The sequence below is a fragment of the Abramis brama genome, assembly GCF_963993115.1.
Source record: "Abramis brama genome assembly, chromosome: 23".
NCBI classification, from domain to species: Eukaryota; Metazoa; Chordata; class Actinopteri; order Cypriniformes; family Leuciscidae; genus Abramis; species Abramis brama.
In genome coordinates this window covers 20,875,694-20,896,720 of record NC_139985.1, presented here as the reverse complement: position 1 = coordinate 20,896,720, position 21,027 = coordinate 20,875,694, and the positions used below count along the sequence as shown (strand labels likewise).

The following is a 21,027-nucleotide window of genomic DNA, read 5'->3' as shown; positions in this document are numbered from 1 at the left end:
GGAAAACTTCAAACTAAACTGTTAGTGGGACACTTGTTCTTGTTTAGTTTCTTTTGTCTAACCCAATCCTGAAGTTCACCCAAAAATGAAATTTGTCATCACTTACTCACCCTCATGTTGTTCCAAACCTGTACGAGTTTCTTTCTTCTGCTGAACACAAAAGAAGATATTTTAAAGAATGTTGGTAATCAAACAGTTGATGGTAGCCATTGACTTCCATAGTATTTTTTTTTTTCTACTATGGAAGTCAATAGCTACCGTCAACTGTTTAATTACCTAAATTCTTTAAAATATCTTCAACTATCCCTTTAAAAGCTGTTTATACCTGTAAACTGCTGGTGCACTGGACATGCAATGTTCTTAAATTAAATAATTTTAATAGTGTGTAATTGATGAATAAAAAACATTTTTGACAAGAACATTATTTGGATTGTCTTTTGATTTGCAGTTATTCTTAAGTTGCATTATAATATTGTTACCTATAGATTTATATACTGTAATAACTACATATTATATAAATATAATATTATCATTATTAGTAATTAGAAAGTTATATTTAGCAATAATGTATCAATATAGATATTACAGTACAATACCGTATAATTAATTATAGCAGAAGCAGAAAAAAATACAAAAATACAGTAAAAATACAGTACAGTATTGTTTTGTAGTTTACAGTACTGTTCGTGTGTACTGTAAATTGAACAGTACAATTACTGTAAATCAAAATATAGTAACTTGCTGACAACCGTGCTGCCAGTACTGTACTGTAAAAATACAAGAAAATTGTTAACAGTGTACTTCAAAACACCATCAAAATGTCTACAGCCCCTGCAGTCAGCTCACAACCAAAACCAAAAGTCTCTGCCTTGATCGTGAGTGTTTTCCCCCAGAAAAGCTGTTCTGATAAGTGACTCAGACTTTTGGCAATTTGACTGTATTATGTGCAGTCAGCTATACAGAATTTGTTGTAAACAAATCTGACCAAATTCAACACAAAGTTCTTGCTAAAACATTTACTGGATTCCAGTCTCTTCGCTGTCGAACATCCCATTACATTTTCATTCAGCTAATAGTATCTGAAAGCAAATCCTTCAACAAATCAAAACAGTAATATTCATGCAGTCATTGTAATATTGGTAAATATTAAATGAACAAAACATACACTATGATATTTACTTACAGGATGGGAAAAAAAAAAAAAAAAGACAGGAGTTTCATCATTGGGTATTCTCTCTTGACATGAATTTCAAACAGAAGATTATACAGTAGTCATTCAGAATCAACGTGCACAAATTCATCAAAAGGCATTTTAATCTCATAAAATAATATACATTTTTTAAATGATAATAAAGAGGCTCTAAAGCAGTTTTTCCAAAATATGTTTTAGAATGTTTCATGTTTTATGTTTTTTACCATTTGATAAAGACAAGCCCTGCTAGTACAACATAGCCCAGTGTAAGAAACAGCACCTTCAGTAGCCTGTCGTGTTTATCCGCCAGCTCTTGTGAGAGGATCTCAAAGAACGTAATGAAGAGGAATGTGCCGGCTGCCAGGCCCTGGAGCACTACAGATATAATACTTTCTGCTAAGTGCTGGACCGTCTCAATACCCATGCCAATCCCAATGCCCAGAGGAATCATTAGGCTTACTGTTATGCCAAGTTTACAGGCATCTCGTAAGGGGACTCCTGCCTTGGCTACACTAACCCCCAGTGCCACAGATGCTAGCGTCTCGTGCATGGCCACACCAATGAAGAGGCTTCCAAGCTTAGCCCCATCTTCCTGAAGACCCAAAGCAAGACCCTCAAAGATAGAGTGAGCGGACAGTGCTAGCACCAGGCTAGCTAATCTCAACGGCCCAGCACGTTTCAGCTCAGAAGGATTTAAGTGTCCATGGTGATGGGAATGGTGCTGCTGGGTTCTGGCTGCAACCTGAGCGGGAGCAATGAATGGAGCATCATACTCTGAGTCGCTCCCCACTTCCGAGCCACCAGCATTAAATGTCTCCAGGTCGATAAACGAGGGCTTCTCCTTGCGGAAAGTAAGCACAGTCTGTTCCACAAATACTGTGAGGAGAAATCCAAGCATCATCATGGTCTCTGCCAGCGGGTACTGACTGGTGGACTTTACCTCTTTCTCTTTTAAAATGTCCTCGACCTAAAAGAAAAAAAGCAAGGTAACATGCACAAACAGTCATTTGATTCCTTATATCCCAGTGATGATAATTCTGTTTTTACAACTAACTTTGGTAACATAACAGATAAATACAATTCTTAAGGGTCTTGAAGAGATAGTTTACCCCCCCAAAAAAACACACACAAAAAAACCCAATTCTGTCATCATTTACTCACCCTTATGTTGTTTCAACATCATGATTTAATCTATTCTGTGGAACATGAAAGGAAAATTGTTAAAATGTATCTGCTCATTTACAATTAATAGGGACTGAAGCTTACAAGCTTTTTGCAAAGGCACCATAGAAGTGTAATAAGTTCTCACACATATTGTCATATAAACTGCTTTTATGGCACTTTTGCATCCTTTTAAACTTGAAGCCCCATAAATTGTGGATTTATATGAATTCTTGAAAATGCTTCCTTTTGTGTTCCACTGAAAAAAACTAAAACGTTTTTGAAAACAACCTGAGGGTGATTCATTTTATTTTTTTCTTTTATTAACAGCCAACAGAGTTGACTGTTACTTTAAGGACTAAAATCACGCTTGATAACATACCTTTTCTCTAACTGCTGGTAGAAGGGCATTGAAGCAGGTGGCCAGAAAAACACCTCCTCCAAAAGAGTTGCTTAAAGCAACTACTCTTCTGTACCTCGTGACTTTATCATAGTCCATCTGCATCACCCTCACAGGAATAAGGATGCCCCCCAACATGAGGGCAAACACCCCAAGCAGGCAGATAATTTTAGCTACAGCTAACTCCATGCTAAGGAGGTGGACTGCGATCCCCACTAAAGCAAGCTATGTACCTAAAATAAACACCGAAGAACCCAAATCCACTCTTCTTTCTAGGCACCCTGAGGTCAGGTTATGGACAACATCCCTAAAAGAAATTTTACAAACGTCAGTCCATAGTTTCACAAATATCTTAATCAATGGGAAACATAATTTAAGCAATTTCAAACCAGTATTAGTGCGACAACAGTTATCAGGCATGTATAGATTAATTTACACCTTACAACCATTGCTATTGTTTAAGGTGACTGACGATGTCAACATACACATTAGCATGCTAACTCTGACGAGCTACTAGCTATCGAAGTAACGTTAGAAAAGCAAGCCCTTTATGTGGTGCCTGTATTGAGCAAACATGTTAACAACAAAGTACCACATTACATTAAGATGTGCCAGCCTTTTGTTTTACGAATTTATATTAGTAAACTGGGGTCGTTTAAAGTTCAAATGCTTAGTGCAAGTTAAACACTGCACGCATATACATTTATTTATTCTGTATTACTAGATTTAAATCGCCTTCATCGAACAGTGAAAAGCAAGCAAATAATTCTTCACGTATGCATGAAACGAACCGTTTTTACCAGTTTTTGTTCCGATACTTCCTGCTGCTGAACTCTGAAGCGCCTGTTCAGAGCCTGCGTCTCAAAACCTATTTGAACTGCCTAGCTAGTAGTACGCGTTGCAAGGCAACATAAGCGCGTTTAAAACGCCCCCCGTTTTAAATGCGAATTGTAAATATTTTGCTACCGCTAAGGGTGCAAAGACTGCTTGAATATTATAAACGTTTCTACAATGGCACAAAATGATGTCTATAAGCAGCTCGCTAGGTTTTTGAGACTGTGATCTTAGAAATGGCAAGTTCTTCTAAATACACCATCACACATAACTAAGTTCTCCAAAATGGACAAAAACATTATTTTTTTCTTTAATTCAAAACAGACCAGAACAAATTAGTCATGTATATGTTAAGTAAAGGTGATTTTAACAAATCTCATTGGTTGCAAAAATGACAAGCAGTTATGAAACAAAGCTTCAGCTGCAAAAACAAGTCTTATTTTAAATCTGACATTTAATTGTCCATGTTGAAATTGCACATGTTCCTTGCCAACCCCTTTCAGTTCAGACAGAGACTTGTCATAGGACAGATGAATCACTGAGGTGTTAACACAGCAAAACTGCATAATGTCCATGTTGCAGCAATTCATTACAATCACAAAAAGGATTATTACTTGGGAATATAGTGTTAACCCAGTGTGATATTTCATTTGATCAGACATTTCTTTGAGTCCAGTGCCCAAATACGATGAGCACATTGTGCACTGATGACCGCTCCCAACAGATAGGGCAATGTGGGGCAGTGGGAACACATGCAGTATTTATAGATGAATAAACTTGGTCTTGTCCCTGGAGTTGTAGGAACAAGGTATATCTTAAAAAATAAAAGAAGTAGCCTATCTTCCACAGGTCCACCAAGTCATGAGTTGAATTCTGCGCAAAATAAAAGAAGTGATGTTAAGTTCTGAACAGATATACTGTATATAGCTGTTGTTTGAATATTAAGTGATGTGTGGTACCATGGAGTGTGTCAGGGTTCATCATTGCCTGCACTACTGGGAGGTCGACTGCGCATTTGACTCCTCAGCTGCTCGATAAGCTCAGGGTTCTGCTGCTGCATTTGCTGTGCAAATTGCTGACCACTATCACATGACAGAAAATCTCCAGGTCAGCCCCACTGAATATAACCGTGAACTTTTAGTTAGGAAGTATAACGGTAAAATATGAAATAGAGCTGCACAATTCTGGATAAATTGAGAATTACGATTTTATTTACTTTTTTAAATAGAAATCACAATTCTGAATAGGAAACAAAACAATAACATGTAATTTAGAGGTTCTGACAAAACGCTAATTGCTACAGTCCATTTAAAAATTATTAATTTGAATATAAATATAAATATATAAAACACTGAGTTGAATATACAGTGAGGAAAATAAGTATTTGAACACCCTGCTATTTTGCAAGTTCTCCCACTTATGGCGCTTTTCCACTACACAGTACCAGCTCGCCTCGGCTCGCCTCGGCTCGACTCGACTCGGCTCTGTTTGGTTTTCCACTGTGTAAAAGTTGTAACTGTACCGGCTTCCAGGTACTTTTTTTCGTACCACCTCCGGCGAGGTTCTAAGCGAGCTGAGGCAATACTAAAATGTGACGTGAAAACACTGCAGACTGCTGATTGGTCAGAGAGAATCGTCACTATTCACTGCGTCATCATTGCACGCGCCAGACGGAGTATCCTGAATAAAAAAACAGCAAAAACAAAAACATCCAAAAACAGCATACACTCGATTTCCTCCATTGTCCTATGTGTGTGGGTAGCGGGTGTGTCTCGCGCGTCTCGCGTAAAAGATTAAGTCACGGCAGTTCCCTGCGGCGTCGCTATGACGACCAGGTACTATTGTGGAGGTACTATCTGCAATGGAAAACAGAGCGAAAAGCGAGCCGAGCCGAGCTGAGGCGAGGCGAGGCGAGTCGAGTCGAGCTGGTACTGGTAATGGAAAAGCGCCATTAGAAATCATGGAGGGGTCTGAAATTGTCATCGTAGGTGCATGTCCACTGTGAGAGACATAATCTAAAAAAAAAATATCCAGAAATCACAATGTATGATTTTTTAACTATTTATTTGTATGATACAGCTGCAAATAAGTATTTGAACACCTGAGAAAATCAATGTTAATATTTGGTACAGTAGCCTTTGTTTGCAATTAGAGGTCAAACGTTTCCTGTAGTTTTTCACCAGGTTTGCACACACTGCAGGAGGGATTTTGGCCCACTCCTCCACACAGATCTTCTCTAGATCAGTCAGGTTTCTGGGCTGTCGCTGAGAAACACGGAGTTTGAGCTCCCTCCAAAGATTCTCTATTGGGTTTAGGTCTGGAGACTGGCTAGGCCACGCCAGAACCTTGATATGCTTCTTACAGAGCCACTCCTTGGTTATCCTGGCTGTGTGCTTCGGGTCATTGTCATGTTGGAAGACCCAGCCTCGACCCATCTTCAATGCTCTAACTGAGGGAAGGAGGTTGTTCCCCAAAATCTCGCAATACATGGCCCTGGTCATCCTCTCCTTAATACAGTGCAGTCACCCTGTCCCATGTGCAGAAAAACACCCCCAAAGCATGATGCTACCACCCCCCATGCTTCACAGTAGGGATGGTGTTCTTGGGATGGTACTCATCATTCTTCTTCCTCCAAACACGTTTAGTGGAATTATGACCAAAAAGTTCTATTTTGGTCTCATCTGACCACATGACTTTCTCCCATGACTCCTCTGGATCATCCAAATGGTCATTGGCAAACTTAAGACGGGCCTTGACATGTGCTGGTTTAAGCAGGGGAACCTTCCGTGCCATGCATGATTTCAAACCATGACGTCTTAGTGTATTACCAACAGTAACCTTGGAAACGGTGGTCCCAGCTCTTTTCAGGTCATTGACCAGCTCCTCCCATGTAGTTCTGGGCTGATTTCTCACCTTTCTTAGGATCATTAAGACCCCACGAGGTGAGATCTTGCATGGAGCCCCAGTCCGAGGGAGATTGACAGTCATGTTTAGCTTCTTCCATTTTCTAATGATTGCTCCAACAGTGGACCTTTTTTCACCAAGCTGCTTGGCAATTTCCCCGTAGCCCTTTCCAGCCTTGTGGAGGTGTACAATTTTGTCTCTAGTGTCTTTGGACAGCTCTTTGGTCTTGGCCATGTTAGTAGTTGGATTCTTACTGATTGTATGGGGTGGACAGGTGTCTTTATGCAGCTAACGACCTCAAACAGGTGCATCTAATTTAGGATAATAAATGGAGTGGAGGTGGACATTTTAAAGGCAGACTAACAGGTCTTTGAGGGTCAGAATTCTAGCTGATAGACAGGTGTTCAAATACATATTTGCAGCTGTATCATACAAATAAATAGTTAAAAAAATCATATATTGTGATTTATGGATTTTTTTTTTAGATTATGTCTCTCACAGTGGACATGCACCTACGATGACAATTTCAGACCCCTCCATGATTTCCAAGTGGGAGAACTTGCAAAATAGCAGGGTGTTCAAATACTTATTTTCCTCACTGTATATACACACACAGTACTGTGCAAAAGTCTTAGGCATGTTAATATCCCAGCCAGGATGGTCTGATCTCACCATCATCGAGTCCATCTGTGATTACATGAAGAAACAGAAAAAACTGAGACAAACTAAATCCAGAAGAACTGCGGGAACGTCTCCAAGATGCTTGAAGAAACCTTCCTGCAAAGCTACAGTACTGTGAAGTACTGAAAAGTACTGGCACTTGTGTTAAAATGCTGTAAAGTGAGAATGCTTTCAAAAATAAAATCACAAATTGAATTTATTTATAATTTAACTTCTATTAACTAATTCAAATCAATATATGGTGTAACGACCCTTTGCGTTTAAAACGGCTTTTGTCCAGGTAAACTTGCGCATAGTTTTTCAGGTAGCTTTGGAGGAAGGTTTCTTCAAGCATCTTGGAGACGTTCCCGCAGTTCTTCTGGATTTAGTCCGTCTCAGTTTTTTCTGTTTCTTCATGTAATCACAGACGGACTCGATGATGGTGAGATCAGATACACTACAGCAAAAGATATAAATAACTGACTTAAAACCTTTTATTTTGGGGGGGGGGATATTAACATGCCTAAGACTTTTGCACAGTACTGTGTGTGTGTGTGTGTGTGTGTGTATGTATGTATATATGTATATATATATATATATATATATATATATATATATATATATATACACAAATTAATAATTTTATAGTTTATATAAAAGTTTTTATAGTTTTATAAGTTTTTTAAATCACTTGTCATCACCTACTGGTGTAAAGATGTATTGAAATAACCTTTATTTGAAGCCTCAAGTTTCTTTCAAAAGGTGATTTTGATCGCTATTTTAGACATCAGTGTTTATATCCAAACTATAAACTTATCCCAGCATTTCTGTGATCATTGTAATTATTTTAACACAGAAACAATGATACCGTATGATTGAGAAGACTGTTTGTGAAGCGGTCTCATACCTATACATTGACAACTACTCTCTCTGAGTGAGAGACGCAAATTTACGTCCAGCGCAAACACAGATTTGAATGTTCCCTTTGATCAATAGACAGCCAAATCGCTGTCAATCAGGAATAAGATTGCACAAGTGTTTGAATTGAGATTGCAATCTTTTAACGATTAATCGTGCAGCTCTACTATGAAAATAGCAAGATAGTGGTGTTAAAACTTACGCCTGTATGAGGCTGGAGAGGTCACCACCAGTTGTTGCTGTTGCTGTTGTTGTTGTTGCTGTTGCTGTTGCAGCTGCTGCTGCTCCTCCTGGCGAGGTGGCACCACCCATAGGACCGTAAGCCCCAGACATCATACCGGACATCCTACACAGGCAAAGAAACAGCTGATAAATTGCTGCAAATGACACAAATTAATGTCAATGTTAGGTTGGTACAACTGTCCAGACATTATAAAGAAGAAAAAGGCCATTTTTAAAAAGAAAAGCTTGTTAAATTGTTTGACATATACACACTATTAATATCTGAAAAAAGTTTTTGAAAAGATCTGAATCATGTTTTCTGCGTTAACATGAATTATCTTGAGCCTGCTGAAATGTTTATATAAATATATATATATATATATATATATATATATATATATATATATATATATATATATATATATATATATATATATATATATATATATATATATATATATATATATATATATACACACACACTTTCCAACTGTGCATTCTGAATCATAAATAAATGTATATCCCACTAACCTGCAGCAATTTGACTAATAAAAAGGATTGCTTATGTGCGCTGGTACTTTTGTTCCATTCTTTTAAAATAGTTGAATGGCTGAATGCGCAGTACGTGCCTTAAATAAATGTAACAATGTTAAATATTAAATTTATCTTAAACAGTAACGCACACAGCATAGAGGAGAATGACAGTCAACTACTTTGAATATTGTTAATTAAGGATTTTGGGCATAAACATGTAAAAACAAAGTAAAATATTTGACAATGAAAAATTACAGAATAGTGATTCAAATATTTAATTCAAATACTTAAATGTTCGTTCTGATCTTATTCATCAGGTCTCACATTTCAGCATCACGGTCAATAGTTAAGACGAGCACTGACACCCTGTGGTGAAACAATCGCATGTGTTTAACAACCACTGCTTTCTCAGATCAGCTTGGTTGGATTAAAACTTCATATTCTGTTGAGTTTGGAAAATTCTGTACACAGTAATCATCAAAATATCTCTTCTTTATGAAAATGTCCAGATTTTTAAATCTTCTTGCGGACACTCATTTTAGGTGGCGTTTAGTCAACTCGATGACTACAGTACATTGAAAATATACATAACCAGAAAGAAGTAAGATGTGCTATTTCAAAACGGAAGTATATCACGAAGCTCAGTGCAAGTAGTCCATTTGAGCTGGGCGATATGACCAAAAGAATTATCACAATAACATTTTTCATAATCAGCCGATATCAATAATTATCACGATACATGCAAAATCTTTATTTCTGTCCAGTTTTAAGGCAGATTTTAGCTCCTAAGTGAAAGTTGTAGAAACTAGACCGTCAATTGTGGTTTTAAACTACTCTTTAGACAGAACATGACAAACACATCACGTTTTTAAATTCTTTACACTTTCCCAGTCATTTTTTCTTAAAATAAATAACCTCAATATCATGGCAAAATATAACTATATGGTTTCTATGGTATCTGTATTAAAAACAGTAGCCTAAATAAATTTAGTATAAATGCACATATGCTATTAAACATCATATACATTTTAAAATATTGCTGATTACTTACAAAGTACTAAATGGTTTAGCTCCCCAGTACTTGAGCGAGCTCTTAACGCATTATAGTCCTTCACGTCTATTGCAATCTCAAAACTCTGGCCAGCTGATACTACCTAGAATATCAAAATCGACTGCTGGCGGTAGATCCTTTTCCTATTTAGCACCAAAACTCTGGAACACAACAGTCTCCCTAACATTGTCCGGGAAGCAGACACACTCAGTCAGTTTAAATCTAGACTAAAACATCTCTTTAACCTGGCATACACATAGAATTTGTGGCATACATTCCTATTATTCAAATCAGTTAAATGATTATTAGGCTGTATAAATTAGGTCAGCCGGAACCGTGAACACATCCTATAACACCCGATGTACTCGTTACATCATAAGAAGAATGGCATCTATGCTAATGTTAGTCTTTCTGCTTATTCCGAGGTTTACTGTGTCTTTCTGCTTATTCCGAGGTTTACTATAATCAGCTGGATCCAGGTCATATCCAGATCAGATGGTGGACCTGCGCCCAGACACGACCACAACGCATCCCTGAAGTGTCAGCAGAGATTGTGTCTTCAACCAGATGGAACTGGATAATATTCTGATTGTTCCAAATCAATCTGACTTCTGACCTATAATACTGCCTGAATCATAATCATACACTGTTCGTTCATTGGCCAGTGGAGAACTGGCTCTCCCAAGGTTTTTATCTCCATTCTGCCTCCTGATGGAGTTTTGGTTCCTTGCCACTGTCGCCTTTTTCCACCTTTGTTGCCATTGGCTTGGCTTCCTTAGTTGGGGACATTAAATTTAACATTTAATTTAATATTCAACAATAATATTGATCTGCCTGCATTGACACTATTATACAAGAACTGAACTGAGCTAGACGATGACATCACGGTTTACTCCAGAGCGGCTATATATATTTACAGTGAGGAAAATAAGTATTTGAACACCCTGCTATTTTGCAAGTTCTCCCACTTGGAAATCATGGAGGGGTCTGAAATTGTCATCGTAGGTGCATGTCCACTGTGAGAGACATAATCTAAAAAATAAAATCCAGAAATCACAATATATGATTTTTTAACTATTTATTTGTATGATACAGCTGCAAATAAGTATTTGAACACCTGAGAAAATCAATGTTGATATTTGGTACAGTAGCCTTTGTTTGCAATTACAGAGGTCAAACGTTTCCTGTAGTTTTTCACCAGGTTTGCACACACTGCAGGAGGGATTTTGGCCCACTCCTCCACACAGATCTTCTCTAGATCAGTCAGGTTTCTGGGCTGTCGCTGAGAAACACGGAGTTTGAGCTCCCTACAAAGATTCTCTATTGGGTTTAGGTCTGGAGACTGGCTAGGCCACGCCAGAACCTTGATATGCTTCTTACAGAGCCACTCCTTGGTTATCCTGGCTGTGTGCTTCGGGTCATTGTCATGTTGGAAGACCCAGCCTCGACCCATCTTCAATGCTCTAACTGAGGGAAGGAGGTTGTTCCCCAAAATCTCGCAATACATGGCCCCGGTCATCCTCTCCTTAATACAGTGCAGTCGCCCTGTCCCATGTGCAGAAAAACACCCCCAAAGCATGATGCTACCACCCCCATGCTTCACAGTAGGGATGGTGTTCTTGGGATGGCACTCATCATTCTTCTTCCTCCAAACACGTTTAGTGGAATTATGACCAAAAAGTTCTATTTTAGTCTCATCTGACCACATGACTTTCTCCCATGACTCCTCTGGATCATCCAAATGGTCATTGGCAAACTTAAGACGGGCCTTGACATGTGCTGGTTTAAGCAGGGGAACCTTCCATGCCATGCATGATTTCAAACCATGACGTCTTAGTGTATTACCAACAGTAACCTTGGAAACGGTGGTCCCAGCTCTTTTCAGGTCATTGACCAGCTCCTCCCGTGTAGTTCTGGGCTAATTTCTCACCTTTCTTAGGATCATTGAGACCCCACGAGGTGAGATCTTGCATGGAGCCCCAGTCTGAGGGAGATTGACAGTCATGTTTAGCTTCTTCCATTTTCTAATGATTGCTCCAACAGTGGACCTTTTTTCACCAAGCTGCTTGGCAATTTCCCCGTAGCCCTTTCCAGCCTTGTGGAGGTGTACAATTTTGTCTCTAGTGTCTTTGGACAGCTCTTTGGTCTTGGCCATGTTAGTAGTTGGATTCTTACTGATTGTTTGGGGTGGACAGGTGTCTTTATGCAGCTAACGACCTCAAACAGGTGCATCTAATTTAGGATAATAAATGGAGTGGAGGTGGACATTTTAAAGGCAGACTAACAGGTCTTTGAGGGTCAGAATTCTAGCTGATAGACAGGTGTTCAAATACTTATTTGCAGCTGTATCATACAAATAAATAGTTAAAAAATCATATATTGTGATTTATGGATTTTTTTTTTTTAGATTATGTCTCTCACAGTGGACATGCACCTACGATGACAATTTCAGACCCCTCCATGATTTCCAAGTGGGAGAACTTGCAAAATAGCAGGGTGTTCAAATACTTATTTTCCTCACTGTATGAACTAAATTAATAACTTTTTTTAAAACAAAAATGAAACATCACTGAACTTACTTAAGCTGGACTGTGACGCCATTTTCTTCTGGAAACAAACTTTTTTCATTATTTTCCTGTTATCTCTGTAAAGCTGCTTTGAAACAATCTGTATTGTAAAAAGCGCTATATAAATAAATGTGACTTGACAAAGCTTAATCACAAAATACTGTAATTATATTCCATTACTCTAATGGATTTAATACATGTCTACATTAACAATATAATACAATTCGATATGAATATCCCACATTTCTGCCACAATACCATGGTGCAGCTAGTGTTACTACAGTAAATCCATGGTAAATGATGCCGATTTGTAGACTAAAAAGCCTTCCGACTCTATCGTTGCATACAGTGGCCCTCATTTACAAAACGATTTTTTTTTCATGGCTTTATCTTTATATGCGCTTTTGTGAGCCGATTAAAACAGAAATTTAGTATATAAAATAAAATAAAAAATATTTCATTAAATAATCAACAGATTAACAAAATAAAAAAACTGCAACAGGTAGTACAAGCTATGCTCGTTTTTGTGACATTCTGTTCTTTATATCTATTTTATTTAATCCAACTGATTGTGCAGGCGCATCATGTGCACACACACATCGGGTCTAGTCTAGCGTTGCTAACTTGACATTTCATCCATTCATCATCAAACTTAAATGCAGTCAATCAAACATAAAAGTTACACTTGCTCAAATTAAAAGGTCCGCTGTAAAATCAGCATCCCCAGCGCCCAACCAAACACATTTTTGCGCATGTGAAGGACGCCATTTTATGTGGATATTCGAACACCAGAAGTACAAAGCCTTGTTTACATAATGAATACTAGTTTAGCAACCAAATGTTACACGGCAAATATGGAAACGAATGAGAGAGGTGAGCCCATTGCCATTTCAGTTTCACTGAAATTTAAATGACGATTGTTTTCAGCCACCACATTTATCAACGTACGATCAGATTGATAAATGAGGCAGTGTTTCTCCTGTTTGTCAGCACTGTTTCATCTGGCTTTAAACTAGTTTAAATCAAGAGACATTTGTGTTCATCACTGAATTCAAGTGCTTCTCAATGAATCTCACAGCGCTGTTTAGTATTCGCGTGAAGTAAATGCATCTACTATAGTAAGCTGCGTTGCCATTTGAACTTTGATCTAAGCGGATAAATGGCCCGGCTTTGTTTCATTCCGCTTTTGCTGCATAAAACATATCAAACTGTTGTTTTATTGAGGAAAATTATATTGAGATTGTTTTATCGCCCAGCCCTAGTTTTAATTGTATGAGAATAGGGAAGCCCATACCACAACTATTAAGATAATGACAGACAATATAATTGGAATCACTTTCAGAACATTTCTTCCAGCTAATGAACGATAAAATCACTAGCCGCGTTTCCATTACCCTTCAAATTGCGCAATTTGAAATTGCGAATTGAAAATATGGCCAATGGAAACACGTCAATTTCACAAAAACTCCCATTTATCGCAAAAAAAGTTTTATGCTCGCATGAGGTGGTTTTTCAGGCAATTCGAAAAAGAAATATTCCGCAAAACTGCAATGGAAACAGTCTTTGCGCATTTACAGGTCACCTGACGTAGATGACACGGTATGTTTGGACAGAATATGAGAGAGTTCTTTATTAAATTCATATAAGACAAAAGAATTACAGAAATAATGGATTCTAAACCTCAAATAAGGTTGAGGGAGAAACACCCAGAAACACCTCATATGTGCCGCTCACAAGTATAATAACACACATACATCTCCTTCGATTAATAATAATGGCTAGTTCAGTGGCTGGGATATAATACAGAAACCTACCAATGTCCGTTGCCATGTTTTTTGGAATGATTTTACTTGTCGCGAGAGGAAAAAAATGAAGTTTTAGTCGCATAACATCGGTTAAAGGAAACGCCGTCATTTCGCAATAGTTTTTTGTCGACATTTGGAGAAAAAAAAAAAAACGCAAAAGTTTTGCGCAAATCTGTAATGGAAACGCGCCTACTGACAGCCAAATCAGAATCCACCTGAACTTTAAAAAGCTCTAGCATTTAAAGCTGCAGATGACATGGCTGCAGTGTGTAGTTACACTTAGATGTATAATAAATGATGTGCTTTAAGTTGTCTACTCACAATTGTTGTACTTGTGGGTTGTTCATTAAATTAGATGCCTAAAGAGAGTGACAGTGAGTTAGTGATGAGCATAAGTAAGCATTAATGATGAGCATTTTAGATATATTTCTACTCGCCATGTTCATGAAGCCAGGGTTACTCAGCAAACCAGCCAGGTCGACTCCACCCAAACCCCCTGCCTATCAAAGACAAACACATGACCTTAAGATTCTCTATATTACACAAAGTGACAAAAACTGCCTGTTATCTGGGGGGTTCTGTGGACTCACTGGGCTGGACTGCGTTTCCTTCATCTTCTGTTCTGCTATTTGCAGGTTGACTTTGTAGGTGTCATTGTCAGGGTCCAGCTCCAGTGCTTTCTTGTAGTAGCACACAGCCTCTGAGTATTTGTTCAAACTTGCAAGAGCAAGCCTTGTTTTTAGGTAAAACATAAAAGAAAAATAAATGCCACATCAACATCCTTTAAAGGGTAACTCTCGCCAAATTGCATCCTAGGCTATTTTTGTTAATCTACCCGAGTCAAACATTCGTGTAAAAGCATAATTAGAATGGAAACGCCACTTTTAAGATTGTATTTTCTTAAAATTTATTTTGGTTTTAAAGGTTTTGTACGACTCACTTTATCAGTTAGTGTTTCCGTCCACCGGCATTTTGTCAGTCAAAAATAGTTGATCTCCGAATGCAACGTAACAGGGAGGAAAGTAAAGATGGAAAGCTCCTAAAGCTTAGTTCCATATAAATTCACAGATAATTTGTTGTTTTGTTGTTAGTGAAAATCAATATTGACATTGTATTTGAAAAAGGATCCTCATATAAGAAACAATACTAAAATTCAGAGTCAGTTCATTCACATTCGGAGATCGACTATTTTTGACTGTCAAAATGCCGGCGACTGGAAACAACAACAGTTGTTCAAAACCTTTATTTTTAGTAAACTCTGCGTACACAGACAATGTTCTCAATGCTCGAGATCATGTGTAGAGCCCCTGGTGATACTTCGAGCAAAGTTTCATGTTGTGTCGAGCCTTCTTAGTGTTTTAAAAATAGCGATTTTGATGCTATCATAGTTGTGCCCCTAGCACTCCCATTCAAAAGGCAATTTGACCGAAAACGAAAATACGGTCAAACTTAAAAGTGGCGTTTCCATTCTAATTATGCTTTTAAATGAAAGTTTGCCTCGGGTAGATTAACAAAAAGACCCTAGGTTGCAATTTAGCGAGAGTTACACTTTAATATCGGAGTAATTTAAATCAGGGTATCTTCCAGGTTTTTTTTTTAATTTAAGGCTTTTTAAGACCTTTTTTAAAACCTGCACAAATAAAATTAATACCATTTAGAACAAACCAATTCAATCACAAACTGCAAGTTTTAAATACACTCAAGACACGTTTTATACTTTATGTATTAAAATTGGTATATTAATACATCCGAATTAGAGGTTGAGTGATATTAGATTTCACTGATACAATAATGATGTATAGAAAGACAGATGACATACTATTGCGCCAAGAGTATTCAAAATTAATAACAGAATGTATTTAATAATGTTTTTAGTCTTTCCATCCTGTGATGGTGTGGCCCAGAGAGAAGCCACACTGAATTAAATGCAGATACAGTTTGTTTTGTAACCAAAATACCAATTATAACAAGAAAAATATTTTATGCAGAATGCAGGATGTTTTAGTTGTAAACTAGCCTGAAATACACTGGGACTCTTATTTTGAAATGTATATGCTTTTCTACTTCCAGGTGCTGATTCAAAGAGATAAAACATGCACTCTAAAAATATTTAATCAAAATAGTTTGATTAAATATTACAAGGGCACATGAATTTAAAAAAATAATAATAATGATGTGCATGGATAAATAATTTATAATAAATACTGCAATATTCCATAAAAAAAATATAACTTTCAATTTTGATATGAAAATGTGCAGTGTTTACATTTAATTAAACCATAACCTTCTGAAGTTTAATAATCACATTAGACCATATCATAATTACTGTTCTTCTTATACCATTTCAAATATTTTAGACTTTTTCTGACCTTAATTTCTTTTTGAAAAATTTTAAGGTGCGAAGAAATTAATTTCCATAGATGTGACCTTAACAAAAAACTTAATCAATTGGCATTAAATAATTTCTCTGAAAGTGTAAAAACTATGCTGTACATTTTAACAGGATTTTTTTTTTTAAATTACCCCATCCGTCCATATGCTTTACTGTAGTTTGGATCAATTCCAATGGCACGTTCACAGTCTTGAACAGCTCCAGCATAGTTCCCCAGTTTGCTATAAGCCGCAGCTCTAGAAAGTAATAATAATTTAAAAAAAAATCAATCAAAAAAGTTATAAATACTATCAAATATTAATTTAGCAGCAAATACAGTAAACTCAGGTCAAACATTTGAATTTCCATGTTTTTTTTATTATTATTATTATTATTATTATTATTAATTAAAATAAAACCAATATTTAAAACTTTTTAAATGTACTGCATGTAGTAATATGCAAGCATACGTTTCTAACAATTCTGTTTCCTGCTAAACCATTTAGCTTGTTTTACAAGTAATAATTTAAATTAAAGGGATGGTTCGGAGTAAAATCAATCTAGGGTCCTTTGCACCATGACCTCGAGCCAAAATTCCAGGAATGCACTAATATTTTGTTGGTAGTACCAGTTTCTAACAATTATTAGTTCACACTAAGTTGTCAACACTTCGGAAAAAAAGTATAATTCATTGTTACACTACATCCTTACACTACACCCTGTTTGGCTCGAGGTCATGGTGCAAAGGATCCTAAGTTGATTTTACTCCGAACTATCCCTTTAATAATAATAAAAATAAAAAAAAAAGTATTGTGAGAGTACTGTATTGTGAGATAAGTATTGTGTAATGAACAAACAAATCATGACGTGTATTGTTACACCCCAATAAAATAATGAAAATACTACAGCATTAAAAAAAATATATTTAATGAAATTGTGCAAGTACCTGTTGCAATAGTAGACAGCATTTTGAGGATTAAGCTGGATGGCTTTAGAATAGAACTCAATGGCTGCACTGAAGTTCTCTACCTTCATCTGATTGTTACCTGAAGGAACATACATGCACACTTTGAGTGAGAAGACCACATGAAGCACCCTGAAATGGTAAAGGTGTTATGTTCTTACCGTCTGTTTTAAGATGCTCTGCCTCTGCTAACTGCTCCTCTGAAGGTAAATCACTGGATGAACTGGTCTTATCTTGTGTTGCACCAGTCTGCTATATATAACAATTAATGAGAGTGCATTCAGCACTATAAATAAACATTTCAAAACAACATGGTTTAGATGGCATCCAAGAACAGCTTTTACCTGTTTAGTTGCTGAGGCAAATACTTCTGGCAGAGACTGACTGACTGCTAAGCTCTGGTCCTCTACAGAGATGCCAAATGCTGTCTCCAGGCACTGGATGGCAACTAGATAAACGGGTAAATTAGGACATGTTAATTATGAACCAATAACATAACAGTGTCCACTGTCCAGCGCTGATTCTAGCACTGAGGTTTTACCTTCTAAGCTTTCTTGAGCATCTGATGACAGTCCCCCAGAGGACAGCTGATCATGGAGAAATTGGATAATGGAAAATGCAAGACGCTTTGTGTCTGCCATTCTGTCTTGAGGCTTGAACCTCACCAAATAAATTTGTGAAGCAAACCTAAGAGACAAAGTTAAGTGTTATAATTACTGAATACAACATTATAGACATAAAGTATGATAATTGTTTGCAAATCAGTTTGACAAGAATGGAGGTTTAGTTGATTGTGAGATCATTCTAATGTTGCAAGATATATATTCAAGTTAAAATTTCATTTTCTAGGTTTAATCCTTTCACTAAACGTCCTCAGTTATCAACTCTGTACACTTGATTCAAATGATAAATAATAGCCAATGTAAGACACTTACAAACTAACTAGCTTCAGATCTGTAACCATTGATGTGAACGTGCTAAACGGAATATTCTAGCACACAATAGCTATTAGCTCATGCTAGCAGTTTATATTGGTTTACAACGTGTGTGCTAATTCTTTTAGCATTAGCTTTAGTACGCTCATGTGATTTAAAATCAAAACAAAAGAGGATTTAATGAGGATCGAAAGCGAGCTAGATGCCTGTGAGTTTTACCCTACTGTTATTCAAGGTATTACTTGTTTGTGCATAATTTTGAATGCGTCTTTAACTCAGACTCACCAGTTGTCTGTTCTCAAGGATCTTTAGCCAGACCCAGTAGTATGACGATTCATGTGTGTGAGCCCGCAAGGCTTCCGTAACGCTCGTGACGTCGCATGTCAAGTTATCGTTCAACCCGTGCAAACCATGGGGTGTATTTGGTATACATTTTCTTTTAATGTGCAATTATTCAGTTAGTATAAACTTCCTGTCAAACTTTCCAATTATCATCAGCAGATGCTTATGGCTTGGAGACTTATTTACAAGCATAATTTCTCGCCACACAATTTTTTAATTTGGAACAACTGTAATATTCTACATAAGAGGAAATCTTTATTTCTTGAAAACTGGTTCAATAATGGAGTGATGTTAGTAAACCAGCTATTTGATAGTGAAGGTAATTTATTTAATTATTCCGATTTTGTTTCAGGATACCAATTCCCAGTATCTAGTAAAGAATTTAATATAGTTTTCAAGGCCATCTCTTTGGAAATCTGTATGCTGTTTAGAAACAATAATAGTGCTACAGTGACTTCTGTTTATCCCCCTAGCCCTGAATCCACTGTGGTTGGTTCTATTTGTTTTTCAATGCATAAATCCAACTATAAAATCAGGTCATTATTTTTGGACCCTGTTACTTCAATTCCTTCCTCCATTTCTTATTGGAATAACCTTTTTGATTATATTAAATGGTCATATGTTTTGTCACTTCCTCAGAAATTCTTTCTAACAAATAAAGTTAAAGAAATATCCTATACAATTATATTCAAAGATTTTATCCAGTTAAATACTTTTTAAAGAAATTTAGAAGTGATATTGATACTTCCTGCTCTTTTTGTGAAGCCTCTTCTGAAACTGTTGATCATTTGTTTTGGGAATGTCCTTTTGCTCGGTCTTTCTGGAATAATATTGATGTTCTGATTGTCCAAAAGGTTTTTTGTAACTTTTCTTTATCATTTAGACACATTCTTTTTGGGTTTTATGTCAAAGACAAGAATCTAATTAATGCAAGATTTGTATAAACCTTCTTTTATATATTGGAAAGTTTCACATCTATAAATGTAAATATATGAAAAGTAAACCCCACTTTAGCTTTTTCAAAGAAGAATTGAAGATGTATTTAAATACAATTTCAACTTCTGTTAACAAGAAAGCAATGAAAACATCCAGAATTTGTGCCATGTTTAATATTCTCCCTTAATGTTATTTTTTTGTGCCCTCTTCTTTTTCTTTTTTTTCTTCACTTCTCTCTTTTTCTTTTTTTAAGACTATTGTTGAATAGATTTAAATTTCTTTCACATTTCCTCTTTTAATGTATACTGAACCATAATTTCTCTTTTGTTTTGAAAGATTGTTTATATTTCTTGTATCGACTTGTTCTGTTTGTTAATATTAAAAAAATGTAAAAAAACAAAAAAAACTATGGGGTGTATTTCTATTAAGGTAATATGATGTCATAAAGAATCGCATGCGCAGGGTAAGATTTGTGAAAGTGATAATTCCATTCCTGTAGAAGTTCTATATGTTCTGTACTTTATGTCTGCTTATTGTCAGATAACGTTACATAATCAATAAAAAAAAAAAAAAACATTGGAGGATTTAAACTTGAAAAAAAAAAAAGAAGAAGATTTGTGAAAGTGTACATAAGATTGCAAGCGTAAATTAAATTTGCATGCGCAAGATAAGATTTGTAAAGGTGTAAATCGCCTTTCAAGTGTAAGAAAAAAAATATTTGCAGCATTTTACTGTTATTCGTAAGTGTAATGGATGTATTGTGAAACTGCAGTTTCGTGCTAACGCAAAAATAAATAGGATCTGTATTCTCCTGACTTCTATTTTTCCGCGCTTACACTTTTGGCACTTTTTTTTCGTACAAATACGGCCAAAAGCACTGCAAGCCTGCGAACAGCAATTTGCAACCGAAAACAACAGTATCAGGAACTGCAAGACAGATTAATTGCGTAAAATCAAACTTTGTGTAAAAAATAAGCTGTTGCAAATGTCTAAATTACTTATTGTGTCCATGGGGCAAAAAAGTTCCCGAAATAACCCGATTTGTTGCGTCTTTCTTTTACCGCTTCCAGTTTTGGCACGCCACGATTCTCTCACTCATTGAGTTTTGCAAGCGTGAAGAGGAGGGCGGGTCCGCCTTCTTCATGTAGCCAATGAAATGAGCTTCTCGCTGGCTCTCGATTTACTCTTATCCAGAACACATATGTGACGACACCATTGTCAACACGATCCC

At 36.6% G+C, this 21,027-nt stretch overlaps 2 protein-coding genes across 4 annotated transcripts; both read right to left on the bottom strand.

Moving 5' to 3' along the window:
• Positions 1–1,001: 1,001 nt before the first annotated feature.
• On the bottom strand, positions 1,002–3,811 carry LOC311074917 (zinc transporter ZIP3-like). 2 transcript variants are annotated; one of them, XM_084101889.1, is made up of 3 exons: positions 3,554–3,811; positions 2,736–3,060; positions 1,002–2,159 (listed from the first exon to the last, which is right to left on the bottom strand). In XM_084101889.1, the coding sequence occupies exons 2-3, from the start codon at positions 2,940–2,942 to the stop codon at positions 1,413–1,415; spliced, it is 954 nt and encodes a 317-aa protein (XP_083958015.1). In that variant the 5' UTR covers positions 2,943–3,060; positions 3,554–3,811; the 3' UTR covers positions 1,002–1,412. The 2 variants fall into 2 exon arrangements, with proteins under 2 accessions (XP_083958015.1, XP_083958016.1); XM_084101890.1 differs by having other exon boundaries at positions 3,545–3,658.
• Positions 3,812–3,859: 48 nt separating this feature from the next.
• sgta (small glutamine rich tetratricopeptide repeat co-chaperone alpha) lies at positions 3,860–18,872 on the bottom strand. Of its 2 annotated transcripts, none has more exons than XM_084101887.1 (12): positions 18,804–18,872; positions 18,125–18,270; positions 17,928–18,031; positions 17,745–17,835; positions 17,566–17,665; positions 16,772–16,876; positions 14,839–14,980; positions 14,686–14,748; positions 14,570–14,607; positions 8,272–8,415; positions 4,547–4,669; positions 3,860–4,460 (listed from the first exon to the last, which is right to left on the bottom strand). In XM_084101887.1, exons 2-11 carry the CDS (start codon positions 18,222–18,224, stop codon positions 4,558–4,560), a joined length of 999 nt encoding a protein of 332 aa, XP_083958013.1. In that variant the 5' UTR covers positions 18,225–18,270; positions 18,804–18,872; the 3' UTR covers positions 3,860–4,460; positions 4,547–4,557. The 2 variants fall into 2 exon arrangements, with proteins under 2 accessions (XP_083958013.1, XP_083958014.1); XM_084101888.1 differs by having other exon boundaries at positions 17,745–17,832.
• Between the last annotated feature and the right edge of the window lie 2,155 nt (positions 18,873–21,027).